Source organism: Trichechus manatus, unplaced genomic scaffold (assembly GCF_000243295.1).
Source record: "Trichechus manatus latirostris isolate Lorelei unplaced genomic scaffold, TriManLat1.0 scaffold00059, whole genome shotgun sequence".
In the NCBI taxonomy this organism is placed as follows: domain Eukaryota; kingdom Metazoa; phylum Chordata; class Mammalia; order Sirenia; family Trichechidae; genus Trichechus; species Trichechus manatus.
The window spans coordinates 13,272,015-13,286,240 of NW_004443995.1; the positions used below are offsets into that span (position 1 = coordinate 13,272,015).

At 40.8% G+C, this 14,226-nt stretch overlaps 1 protein-coding gene across 1 annotated transcript in view; it reads left to right on the top strand.

The window, feature by feature from the left end:
• Positions 1-8,360: 8,360 nt before the first annotated feature.
• OTUD4 (OTU deubiquitinase 4) overlaps positions 8,361-14,226 on the top strand; it is a 44,560-nt gene continuing 38,694 nt past the window's right edge. The window contains exons 1-2 of the mRNA XM_004378852.3: positions 8,361-9,020; positions 13,268-13,351. Coding sequence (XP_004378909.1) covers positions 8,862-9,020; positions 13,268-13,351 — 243 coding nt within the window. The 5' untranslated portion in view covers positions 8,361-8,861. The remainder of the gene's footprint in view (positions 9,021-13,267; positions 13,352-14,226) is intronic.

A 14,226-nucleotide genomic window follows, 5' to 3' on the forward strand; every position in this document is an offset into this window, starting at 1 on the left:
TTCATTCTTTTGCATGTTGCTAGCCAGTTGTGACAGCCCCATTTGTTGAAAAGATTCATCTTTCCCCATTGAATTGTCTTGGAAACCTTGTTGAAAATCAATAACCATATAAGTAAGGGTTTACCTCTAGACTCTCAATTCTATTACGTTGGTCTATATGTCTATCCTTAGGACAGTACCACACTGCCTTGATTACTGTAGCTTCGTAGTAAGTTTTGAGATTGGGAAGTATGAATCCGCCAATTTTTTTCTTCTTTTTCAGGGCCCCTTGCAATTCTATATAAATCTGAGGATCAGCTTTTCCATTTTTGCAAAAGGCTGTTGGAATTTTGATAGGTATTGCATTGACTCTGTAAACCAATTTATTGTTGTCTTAACAATATTAAGTCTTCTAATCCAGGAACATTGAGACGTTGTTCCATATATTATGTTTTGTAGTTTTCAGTGTACAAGTCTTGCACTTCTTTACTTTATTCCTAAATTATATTCTATTTGGTACTATTTTAAATGGAATTGTTTTCTTAAGTTCATTCTCAGATTGTTCCTTGCTAGTGTGTAGAAATAAAATTGATTGTATTGATCTTATATCCTGCAACCTTGCAGAACTTGTTTATTAATTCTAATAGTTTTTTTTGTGGATTCTATTTTCTTTTTTCAGTATGAAAATGTGTCTTTAGTATGTATCTCATACATATAATTCCCTTCCCTTTTAGATAAACCTTTTTCTTCCATTTACAACTCTTTTATTAATAACCAGTTGTTGTCGAGCTGATTCTGACTCATGGCAACCCCATGTGCATCAGAGTAGAACTGTGCTCCATAGTTTTCATGGCTGTGACCTTTCAGAAGTAGATTGCCAGGACTTTCTTCTGAGTTAACAAATATTTAGGCTTCAACTATTCGTTCCATAATTATACACTTTCATTCTAAATATTTTCCTCACTGAGAGTTTCATTGGGAATAATCATTTAATACTTATTGCACTGTTAATCTGAATATGCAAAAATATATGCACTATTAGACACTTGAGAAATACAAGTAAAAAGATAAATACAAGTAAATACAAGAAATAATTTCCACAAGCATACAGAGAGTTTACAATCCCACTGGGGAACTAAAATAAATGCCTTGTAATGAGTCTTTCTGCGTTTGTTTTAGTCAGAGTGGGAGGTGTTGGTGGAAGGAGGGGTAAAAGGTTGGAAATAAGTGGAGGTTTTATTTGTAGAGATGACAGGCTCTGACTAGCTGCTTGTATAAAAGCCTCAATCTACTGTGAGGTTTATTAGTCCATCCAGCTTGGGCATAGCAATGTGCTTACCTCACAAAGATGTGATAGCCACAATAAGAAACTAAACCATAGTTTCACTTCACCAGTCATACTGGCAAATAGAGTGTCAGGGTGACAATCTTACCTCTGGTGTTTGGAACTTAATCAGTTCATCTCCCTGAAGCACAGATGGGTGCTCCCCTTCCTCTACTCCTCCAGGTATTCATATTGGGACTGGGAAGTGTTTCATGGCGTACACTAGCTTTAGCCCTGGCGTAGTTAACTAAAACGACCAATGGGAGATGCTCCCTCATGTGAAGGCTGGATGGTGGGCTGGAAAGGATTCAGCCACCTGAGCTCTTGGGCTCTCTGGCTAAGCCTCTTGGAAGGTCCTTCTCTAGGTCCACATACCTGGCTGGGGTTTGGCACCAGGGCCTTGTTCCTATCCATTTGCCTTTTCTTTTCCTTCCCTCCCTCCCTCCCTCCTTTGCTTCTTTTCTTCCTCCCTTCCTCTCTCCCTCCCTTCCTTCAAGTTTCTGAATTGATCTCAATGGGTAGAATCAGAGGCTTATTAGCTGGTCTTTTACTACCACCAGCTAGTTCCCCCTTGTGAAGAGTTTGCAAACAAAACACAAAAGCTATAACATATATTTTCTTTTCTCTCACTTCATTCTATCATTAAAGATAAGTCTTTTTTTCTGAGTGATAATTCCCCTCCAAAATAAATTGGGAATGTACCCCCATCATACAAATGATTTTTGTTTGCCTGAGCATTTAACTTATCTCATTCTCAAAAGCTGCTTTTTATCACTTTGTTTTGACTATAATATACTTTTTTTCCCCTCATCTGTTCTGCAGAGAATGGGTGATCAAGCAATAACCAGATATCCACCATAGTAAATGATGTATCATCAAGTCATTCAATAAGTGTTTATCCTAATTTTCTTTCTTTCTTTTTTTTTTTTTTGAGTACCTATCAGGTAAACTAGAACACTTGAGGGGAATGGTTTTAAGAAGATGAGTTTATTTTTAGAAATGTTTTAAGTGGGAATGTCCAGCATGGATTTGAGATGGAGAATTAAAGCTTAGAAAAGAGAACAAGCTAAATAAGGTCAAAGCTTGAATCTTTAGGAATCCCACATCTAGGAGGGGGAAAGAAGGAATCAGCAAAGGAGCTGTAACCAAAATATTGAGATGGTCACACTTATAAAGGCAAAGGAGTGTTTCAAAATGAGTGGAGGGGCAACAGTGTCAAATGAAGCAACTGAAGGAGAATGTGAATTGGTGATGAAGAAAGTCATTGGTTGATGTAACACCAAAAAATCTATTTTGAAGTCCTTTGACATTTGGGATTTTACAACTAAGTCTTTGACAATTCTCCAACTTTTCAGGAAAAAAAAATCATGTTCTCCTCAATTCAGAAAGAAGCTATTTAGATAAATTTTATTTGGCACCAAATATTACTACCTATTTAATATTGGAGAAAAAAATATGCTAGAATACAGAGACTAAGTAGCTATAACCAAAAATATGAACAAAAAAATTGAGTTAAATAAGTTTTCTCTCACAAAACAGTCTGCAGGTAAGTGGTCCAAGGCTTACAGGTCACGAGGAACCCCATTTCCTTCTATCTCTTCGTGGTATTTTCTCTTACGGTGTTGTCTTTTCAAGGTCAAAGCTGGCTCACCAGTTTCAACCATGTTTTCAAACCAGCTCATGGGAAAGTAGGAAAGAGAGTAGAGGGCAGGATGTGTCATCTTTACTAAGATGACCTGGAAGTTAAACTCATCAATTATGCTCACATTTTTTGGTCTAAACATAGTCAGGTGGTGACATCTCACATCTAGTTCCAAGGTAAGTTGGGTTATATACTTGGCAGCCATATGTCCAACTCAGGGGAATACTAAGGGAAAATAAAATGGTATGTGGAGGACAATTAGCAGTCTCTAGCATATAAGATCTGAAAGAAGCAGATCTCTTCATAAAACAGGATGTAGGATTCTATTACTTGAACTTTTATAGAAAATAAACCAAAAGGCCATGTAGCAATAAAGTCCAGAAATTCTTAATGTCATAGATAGAATTGTGTCCCCCAAAAATGTGTGTATCAGTTTGGCTGGGCCATGATTCCCAGTATTGTGTGATTGTCCACCATTGTGTCATCTGGTGTGATTTTCCTATGTGTTATAAATCCTGCCTCTATGATGTTAATGAGGGGGGATGGGCAGCAGCTGTGTTGATGAGGCAGAACTCAATCTACGGGATTGGACTGTGTCTTGAGCCGGTTTCTTTTGGGATATAAAAGAGAGAAGCAAGCAGGGAGACGGAGGGACCTTATACCACCAAGAAAGCAGTGCTGGTAGCAGAGCACATCCTTTGGACCTGGGGTTCCTGTGCGGAGAAGCCCCTAGTCCAGGGGAAGACTGATGAGAAGGACCTTCCTCCAGAACCAAGAAAGAGAGAAAGCCTCCCCATGGAGCTGATGCCCTGAATTTGGACTTTTAGCCTACTTTCCCATGTTGGTTCAGGCTCACAGTGACCCTTTGTACAAAAGAACTAAACCGCCCAGTTCTGCGCCATCCTCACAATCTTTCTATGTTTGAGCCCATTGTTGCAGCCTCTGTGTCAATCCATCTTGTTGAAGGTCTTCCTCTCTTTCACTGACCCTCTACTTTATCAAGCATGATGTCCTTCTCCAGGAAATGGTCCCTTCTGATAACATGTCCAAAGTACTCAAGACAAAGTCTCGCCATCCTCGCTTCCAAGGAGGATTCTGGCTGTACTTCTTCCAAGAGATTTGTCTGTTCTCCTGGTAGTCCATGGTATATTCAGTATTCTACCACAATGCAATTCAAATGCATCAATTCTTCTTTGGTCTTCCTTATCCATTGTCCAGCTTTTGCACGTACATGAGGTGACTGAAAATTCCATGGCTTGGGTCAGGCGCACCTTAGACCTCAAAGTGACATCTTTCTTTGCTTTTGAACACTTTAAAAGAGGTCTTTTGCAGCAGATTTGCCCAATGCAATGTGTCATTTGATTTCTTGACTGCTGCTTCCCTCAGCATTGAGTGTGGATCCAAGTAAAATGAAATCCTCGACAATTTCAATCTTTTCTCCATTTATCATGATGTTGCTTATTGGTCCAGTTGTGAGGATTTTTGTTTTCTTTATGTTGAGGTGTAACCCATACTGAAGGCTGTGGTCTTTGATCTTCATCAGTAAGTGCTTCAAGTCCTCTTCACTTTCAGCAAGTGAGACTGTGTCATCTGCATAATGCAGGTTGTTAACGAGAGTGTTCCTTCAATTCTGATGCGGTGTTCTTCTTCATATAGTTCAGTTTCTTGGATTATTTGCTCAGCATACAGATTGACTAAATATGGTGAAAGGAAATAACCCTGACACACACTTTTCCTGATTTTAAAACATGCAATATCCACTTGTTCTGTTTGAATGACTAACTCTTGGTCTAGGTTCTGCATGAGCACAATTAAGTGTTCTGAATTCTCCTTCTTCACAATGTTATAGTTTGTAAAACCACTAATGATATTAAACTAGTGATTATTTTAATAAATTATTAAAATACATTCTGTCTAGAAAAGAGAAGCAATGGAGTATCATATCTGTATTAGTTATCTATTGCTGTGTAACAAATTACTCCAAAATTTAGGAGATTAAAACAACAAATACTTGTTATATCACATTTTCTGAGGTCAAAAATATCCGAATCTCAGAATCAAGAATCTCAGAGCTTAGCTAAATGGTTCTGGCTCAGGGTTTCTCATGAGGTTGCAGTTGAGTGTCTGCCAGGGCTGCAGTTATCTGAAAGCTTGACTGGGCTGAAGGATCTTTACAAGGTTGCTGGCAGGAACTTCTGTATAAGTCTGCTCACAACATATAGCAGCCAGCTTCCCCCAGAGTGAATGATCAAAGAGAAAGGGAGTGTAAGAAGGCAACCAAAATGCTGAAAAGTGTCTTTTATAACCTAATCTTAGAGGTGACATACTATCACTTTTCCTCTATTGTATTGGCCACATACACCAACTTTGGTTCTGGGTAGGGGGAATTACACAAGAGTGTGAATGCCAGCAGGCAGGGATCACTGCAGGCCATCTCAGAAGCTGCCTACTACAATACCTAACCTTATATTGGAAAACAAACTCCAGAAAATCGATTATTTTTTCAAAAGAATGTAAAAAATTCAATCCTGTACAATTATTAGCCCCAAATTTGTCACGGTAAACAAACAAACTTGAGGTATTGACTATGCACTGGGAAAGAAAAAACTTGGTTCACACATTGCATAAAGTGAGTTCGATTAATTCCATTGCGTTCTCAGGATCATTGAACCTTTCAAATCTTTCATTAAAATGACGTCTGTTTAAAGGGTTCTTCATTTTTGCTGGTTGGAAATGGCTTCCTCAGAATGAACATTTTCAATCAGATCTGGTTTCTTTAAAATTTCAGAAGTTAACATTAACAAGAATCCTTGAAAGTGAGTTTCTGTAAGTTTTGGTCCAGTTTAAGTCATAGGCTCCTCTAACATTGCCTGAACACTGAGCTATATTTGGGGATTTGGCATACAGAGGGTCTGTCTTGGATTAGGTCTCAAAATACCTAAAGTATTTCCTTAAACAGGCCCAGTGTCAGATACAACAGGTGCATCACTTCTAATTTTGGAACCAGAAGCAGCCAGTTTAGAGTGGTGCTGTTCTGCACTCATCCAGCAGGAATGAGGATAATAAGTAATTTTGTACTACATCAAGTGTAAGAGACTAGAATGATGTTATCCTTCTATTACTTCTGATAACCACGTTTTTACAAGTTAACATGGAATTTTGATGAATACTGATAAAGGCCTCTGTTTTCTTCATATTTAATAATTCATTTTTAAAAAATATTGAAAGTGGACCTCAGTTCTAGGCTCTATACTAGAATACTTATAGCTTGTTTAAATGATCATGTCCATTTTTATTTTGATTATCCTATTGTCAGTGAATTAAATTTTTGCAATGGAAAATAAAGACATTCTAGAATTAATGATGCACTTGGTTTCCTTTTCTTTTCAAAGGAATTCTAGGGCTTTAGAAGATGGTGATATTACTTTATTAATACAATATATATGTCAGCACATTTAAATAGGATTAAAATATGGATAAGCCTTAAAATGGAAAATATGCTTCAAACACTATCAGTCACTCAGAAATGAAATTATTGTGTCATATAACAGTGAGAAAAGCTTTTTATTTGAATGTTTTAAAAATTTAAGCAATGTAATCATGACATTTCAAATACATACTAATTTCAAATGGTAAATGTTAAAATGTGAAATCCCTGGAAATACAAGTTTCTATTATATCCCACAATATTCAGAAATGCAACCTTAGCATGATACAAACAGTAGATTTTCTATAAATACATACTGAATACGAGATTATCTTCAGAAGGAATATTAAAATAAATGTTAGGAAAGGCATGGTTTTCTTTTGGCATAGCAGAAAGTGTTGCTTATAAAAGTAATGATACAAAATCTACTCATTTTAGAAATTCAGTTTTTAAGCTCTACAGTTTAGATATTTATTTTGAATTCCTCTGTAGGTTTAAAAGGAAAGGCTGTTTAAAATTTTTTTTAAAAAAGGGCAAGTCTTGTAAATAGTAGTAATATTTGACAATTTTTAAAAAATAGATTGGAATGAGAAATATAGGCAATGTAAATATATATAAAGAAAAGCAACAGGTTTGACCTGAAGCTAGGTTTTTCTAAAAGTGATTCCAAAGTGTTTATATCTCTACAACATGTAAAAAATTTAATACTGGGACAAGGAAATTCTATCATTTAGTTCCAGATAACGGTAGGATTCTCTGAAAACAGCACAATTTGAGATAGAATCTTTAAAGGTTAAGAAATCAAATTAAAAGCTCCAAGGAAAGTGAATGTACAACTAATTGCTTGTACCGAAAGTACTGAATATAAATTTCTAAAATAGAATTTCAGTAATTTATGCTGGACTCACCCCATCAGGCCTGCCTTGCCCCCATTCCAAAGCGCTTATTTGACCACCCATCTAAACCCACACCAACTTTCCATTTTTCCTTTCTTCTCCCTCCTCCCACCTGACCTCAACACTGGAGTAGTTCCTATGATTAACCATGTATTTAAAGGAGGACACCAGATGTTGCTGTATTTTAGAAAAATAAAATTCTGGCGTCACAAAAGTGTGCTGGATAAATTCCGCGTTCTAAAGTATAACCTGGTTTGGCCAATTCTCTTGAGCCGATTGGAAGGTGAGCAGGAAACCACAAACACTCTCCGAGCTCACAGCAAGTCCCGGAACCCATATCAAGCAGTTATAAGATGAAATCTTTAAGAATAAAATAATTCTTTTTCTGACCAGCGACTTCTCTTTGTACTGGAGTGGGCAGCTACAGTGAAAGGGTGAACAACAGTGTCATCATCTCCTATAGTGCGTGAGCTGTATTTCTAGTTTCTAATAGTAATCAGCAGCCTATGGCTGATTTATGGACAGCGTGTGTCGTTCGGCACGGTGCCAGTTCCAGGAACCCGAGCCAATTAGCTCTATTTTCTGCCTAAACCGTTAAAACCACCTCCACGGAAACGCCAGGGGCGCCGGCGGGGGGGAGGGGAGCAGACAGGTGCGCCCTCTGGAAATACACAAAGGGCCGACATTGCCGCCCCTGTGTCCCAGGCAACTCCACGCACACAGGCCAAGCGCACGTGCCGAGGCCTCGCGGCGCGGTCGGCGGCCTGGCAGCGCGCGGACGCCGCCGCGCGTCGGCTTGCGGAGACCCTCGGCCTGCTCGCGGACGCGGTGCCCGGGAAGCTCGCTGCGAGCGGCGGCGGCAGCGGCGCCCCGACTGTAGGGACTTGTAGTCCGCCTGCCTCCCCGGCACCGCCCCCGGGTAGGTCACCTCGCGCGTCCCGCCCTCCGCAAGCCGACTTCCTGCCGCGGTCAAAACTACACCTCCCGCCGTCCTCTCTGCTGTCGGGCCGAAAGCGAAAACAAATTCTCGGCTGCGAGGGTGCTGCCCTGCGCCGGGCGCCTTCTCCTACTCCCCGCCCCTCTGGCGCCCTCCCGTGAAGTGGGGAAACGAAAGGCCGCTTCTTTCTCTTTTGGTTTCCTCCGCTCCAGAGTGGGTAGCCGGCGGGGGACGCAGGCCTCGCTTCGCCTCCGCCAGCTTAGCACGCGCGCCGGGAGTGGGGGTTTCCTCGCCTCACAGCAGTCGGGACAAGCAAACTTGTAGGGGCGGCGAACCCCCGGCCCAATGCCTGAGCCGGGCCGCGAGGCCACGGGGAAGTGACTTCTTACTCTCGGTTTTTTTTTTTTTTCTCTTTCCTTTGGTTCTTCCCGGTGAGTGGTTCCTCTGGGAAGGCGGCCGCGTGCGGACAGCCATGCATTAGGCAGGCCTCCCCTATGCGCCCGGAAAAAGCGGACCTGTGCCTCGGGCCGCTGCCTCCTGCCGCCGCCCGCAGAGCCGGAGCCGCCGCCTGCCCTAGGCCGGGGCGTCGAGGAGCCGGCGGCGCAGCCATGTGGGGTTAGCCCGCGCAGCGCCTGGGCTGCAGTGGGACCGGCAACATGGAGGCGACCGTCTGCGCCCCCGACGGCGGGGACCAGGGCGGCACGGGGCCCTGCGAGGACGCGACGCTCATGGACGCCTATCTGCGGAAACTGGGCTTGTATCGGAAACTGGTCGCCAAGGACGGATCGTGCCTGTTCCGGGCCGTGGCGGAGCAGGTAATTTGGCGGGGACCGTGGGGTTAGCGAGTTCAGCCCCGCGGGGCGGCGGACAGCGGGTCTGGGTGGGAAGCGGCGGGGGGCAGTTGTCCGGGCGGCCCACGTCCCGGGCGCGCGTGGACCCGCTGTCGTCACAGCGGCCCATTGTAACGACGGAATGGGACCCTGAAAGGTGCAAATCGAAACTTTAAAACGTGAAGTAACTGGGTGGTGTTCCTCCTGGTAAAGAGATAATGAGTTGAAGGCAATTTGAGAGGCCTGCGCTGAGCGTGTAGTTGATTGATTGGTAGGGACTTGGCGAAATGATATTTTTCAATTTTGTTCCTCATTCGCTTTTCCTTCGTTTCATAAGGACAGCGTGCTCACCAGTAAATCAGGTGTTTCCTAGAGGAGGTGGTGCACCAAACTTTAGTCGTGAACATATTTTTCCTCCTTCTGAACTTTGGAGTGTGGGGTAGTCAGCCACGCAGATGTCACTTGAATCAAGAAGGCAAAATATGCAGTTTAGGAAAGCCAGTCTTTTAAAAAATGTGGTATTTTTAAAGAATTGCCTTTACTAGGTCCTACACCTTATTATTTTCTGCAAGTCAGAATTTGCTCATTTTTTGAAGTCTGTTGTATTAGTAGGAAGGTTCTCTAGGCCCTTCTTGACCGGATTTTTCACTCTTAATGATCGAAACCACTTTCTAACGTAGTTGCTTAGGAAGGTATTTCTTATTTTTTGAGAGAGCGTATACTGGTATATAACTCTGTGTCATAGTAGGTATGTAGTAACCAAAGCCCATCTTATCTTGAAAGATAGCTACTGAAGTAGTTGAATAAAGGTTCTCATTCCTGCCCTGCTGTACATCTTTTTACCTTTCACAGTTTGCTCTTCTTTGGCTTGAGAGCCATCCTTGTCCTCCTCCACCATCGTCCTGTCCTGTCGCCCCCTACCCTCTTTATGATGATGTTTTTCTCACCTGTTCTGAATGCTAAATAGCTTTTAGAGTTTATTTGTGAGTAAATAGTTTACTTAATGAACTTCTGGAGACCAGTCTATCATTATTTCAGACTTCAAAAAGCCAGTCTCATTTGGTTTCCGAAGGCCCTTGTTTTTACAAAATCTTTTTTTTTTTAAAACAAGAAATGGATTTAAGAGGTAGGAACCTTTGACATTAGGTTGCAGGCATTGTCAATTAAACTTTCTTCCTAAAGCTCCCCAAACCAAGCTCTGTCTTTTTCAGTTCTATTAGATTTCTCTCAGTTTCAGAAACGCGGGATGTTGCAATGTTGCTGTGGTGTGTAGAGACACACACACACGCACGTACACGCACACACCAGTGCTTACTACTAGTAGGTAAACAGACTGTACTGTTTTTGAATTTTCTGGATTTCCATCTGTCTTACTTCCTCTGCCTCAATCTCCATAGACCCCACAGCACCTCCAGAAACAGAAAAAAAGCCCTTATTTATACATACTGTTAGCTCTAGCAAGAATCTGGTAAGCAAAGAGATAGAAACTGATAGAGAAAAAGGAGGTTTGGAGCTTATTTGGAGTTGGATTATCCAAGCCCTTATTTATATTGAAGCAGAAAGGTGTGTCTGATTACAGTATTATGTGCTGTAGATGTTTGCCAGTCTTGATCATCCAGTAGCTTCTTACAAGCATACATTTTAGTAGAAAGGGATCTATAGGTACATATTTTAGTAGAAAGGGGCACCAACTAATTATAGTAGGTACTCATTGCTAACATCCGATAACATATATCTAATGTATCTTGTTCTGATGGGATTTAGGTTAGGCATAAGGGAATACCTCCAATTATGCGACTGTGATTGTTAGTATACTGTGCTTGAGGAGCTCAATACCATGAGCTTTGTAGTGAAGCTGAGTTCTTCAGTAGACGTGGACTAAGGGTGTAGCCATCATACCCAAAGGCCAAGTGTGCGTGGGAGAAGGGAGGTAACACCGACTTCAGGCTCTCCTTTCAAAATGTGTACAAAGGAGTTATTTTTTTGCCAACAATTTCGTCTATAAAATCAATATAAATATTCCTCATTTCTAAGAAGGAGTTAGAGTAAGTAATCTAAATGGCAGTCTTTAGAGACTTGAGTAGTCAGTCTTTCCCTCCAAATTACCTGATTTAGATAGCCCCTTCCCTTTTTACGCTTGTAGACTTGGGCTTGCAGGAGGCCTGACCTGAATCAGCTCCACAGTCTTGGAGCTAAAAATAGGACACTCTTAGAGGATCTGCTAAAGCAGTGTGTTTCTGCCTTTCCCAGTGTTTATCACTATATTGTATAGATTATATATTACGCACAAGGTGGGAAAGCTGCCTAGTTCTAGCTTCTTTTCATGTATGTCGTAGTTGGCAAAGATAGGTATTTGTAAAACCATTTAAATTCCTCCTGCGTGACCTTGAACTTGTACAATAATTTACTTTTTAAAAATGGTTATTTAACTTCTTTTGCAGTGCATGATTTTATAGATAACCACTACTCCACCGTTTGTGGAAGTTGCTGAGAGGTTTGCTTCTGAGTAACAGGTTCAGATTCTATATGCTAAATCTTTGTTAAAAGAAGAGAAAAAGCAAGAGATATGCCTGCCATTGTTTTGGTGGAAAATAAATTTTACTGACTTATGTCTGCCACCTGTTGCTAGGTAAATGGCTTTAAGACCAGCTTCACTTTGCTAACTGCAGGAAAGCCCTATCAGATGACACTGGTTTACTCAAATTAATACCTTGATTCATAATAGTGTGTAGCATAGCTTCTATGAAAGAAATGTTGCTTAATGTTGTTTGTTGAATTGGCAATCAAATCAGTACTGTGGTTATCTTTATATATATAGTGTTAATAGTGTCTCAAGACAGCAATGAAAGTACACTCAGTTAAACTGAAAAGTGGCTAGTATACTGAAAACAGACTCATTGCTAATATCAGCCAGAGCATCTTCAGTGTGTCTCAGTGTATTTGGACATACTTTGAGCCTGTGCTCCTGTGAGTATAAATGAGCCTTGGCTGTTATCCAAAGAGAGATATGAAATGTGCAGCTGGAGCCCCTTTTTCTGAAGTCTCTGCTCACTCTGAACATAAGGGAGAATCACTCTTAAAGCTACTTTCTATTAATATAAATTCTCAAGAGATTTTGGTAGTAGTTTGAGATGTAGTTACTTCTAAGTGTGTCAGATTTTTTGTTTTTTAATTTTGACCCGTGAGGGTGCCAGGAACACCTTCATTTGAGACACCTAGTAATAGAAAAGAATTTTAATCTCCTCTTTTAAGCGGGAAATTTCAGGGACTAGTCAAAGGCTTTCTAAATATTTGATAAGAAATAGTAGTTTGTTTCAAACCAAAGCTTTAGAATTTCAGTAAAAGACAAAATGCCAGTAAGTTGTCCTTTTGTTGAACTAGTTGTTTAACAAAAGAATACAGAGGCTACAACATGAGAGGATCTGGGTCACACTTTTTAGGGTGACTCTTTCAGGTGGTGCTTTAAGATTTGGGGCATAAAAACAAATCTGAAGAATTTTGAGATGACAGCACACGGCAGCCTGTGTGCATCCTGTGGGCTGCTCACTTGGTTCATTCAGAGATTTTGTAAGCTTAATAATTAAGGGTTTGAGAATGAATTCTTTAATTTTTCTGAAATCATGGTACACTTAAATTTCGACATAAGGTCACTACCAAACCAAACCCAACCCACTGCCATCAAGTCGATTCCAACACATAGCGACCCTGTAGGACAGAGTAAAATAGTCCCATAGGGTTTCCAAGGAGCAGCTGGTGGATTCAAACTGCCGACCTTTTGGTTTGCAGCCGAGCTCTTAACCACTGTGCCACCAGGGCTCCTTTTTCAACAAGCATAAGATGAGGTTAAGCACTGCATAGCAGAGATAGTGTTAGCCCTGCTTTGTGAGGCGAAAGGTTAGAATAGAGGGTTGGCCAAGAGAAGAAGTTGTCTTAAGTTTACAAAGATTTCCTCAAAGGAGTGATTTCAATGACCTGAAGGAAAAATGGTAATAGGGTCTTTATGGCATGACATCTGACTTAAGAAGTGCTACTGCTGATGAGTTTGTATATGTCATATCATTACTGTGATAAGAGGAAGAGTTGGAAAAGAATTAGAAATTATAGAAAGGGAAAGGGAGGGCCTGGTATCTACTGGTTGTTGGTTATTTTGGGTGTGAAAGAAGGCAGCTTGATTGTAACCTAAATCCACTTCTAACAAAAATGCTTAATAGTGTATTGCTTTTTTTTTTTAGGTCTTGCACTCCCAGTCTCGCCATGTTGAAGTCAGGATGGCCTGTATTCGCTATCTTCGGGAGAATAGAGAGAAGTTTGAAGCGGTAATTTGTAATTTCAAATACGTAATGGTATCCTGACTTGCATTTACATTGTGGCCTTTAGAAGTGGTCTAATGAGAATTTCACAGGCTGAATCTTAATGCAGGTTTTGAAAATAACCCTTATAAGGAAGAACTGCTTTATTGAACTTAAATCTGGTTATATTTGTGAAAATTTTTTGGCTATTTTGAGAGATTCATTTATTCAAACATTTAGAAAGCTTCTATGAAGGATAAGACACTGAGCTATTGGGGATGGAAGGATGACCTAAGCAGGGTCCTTGCATATTAAGAGTGAGCTTTGTCTGATATGGTCAAGGAATTGGATGTTGTGGTTAGGAGAGGTTTCAGTGATTGGTGACCCCCTAATAAAAAATTTTTAGACATGAGGTATAAAAACTACACTGGCCATAAGTAATACTGAACCCTTAATTTGGTCAGAAGGCATTTGAAGATTGTTAAAAAAAATTCAGGCTTTATTGTACAAGTACATATCAGAGTACTATAATTATGTAAATGATGATTAATAGTTAATAGAATGTTGTGTAACAACCTGCTGTATGTGACAGGCTGTGAAATAACATGTCGTAGTGATCTGTTCTTCATTTTACATTGAGAGCTTTATGGACTTAATAAAAACCTGTTGCCATCGAGTCGATTCTGACTCATAGCGACCCTATGGGACAGAGCAGAACTGCCTCATAGGATTTCCAAGGGGCACATGGTGGATTTGAACTGGTGACCTTTTGATTAGCAGCTGGGCTCTTAATGACTGCATCAGCAGGGCTCTGGCATGGGCATACTAACCCGTTGCCCATGAGTCGATTCCGACTCATAGTGACCCTATAGGACAGAGTAGAACTAGAACTGCCCAATAGG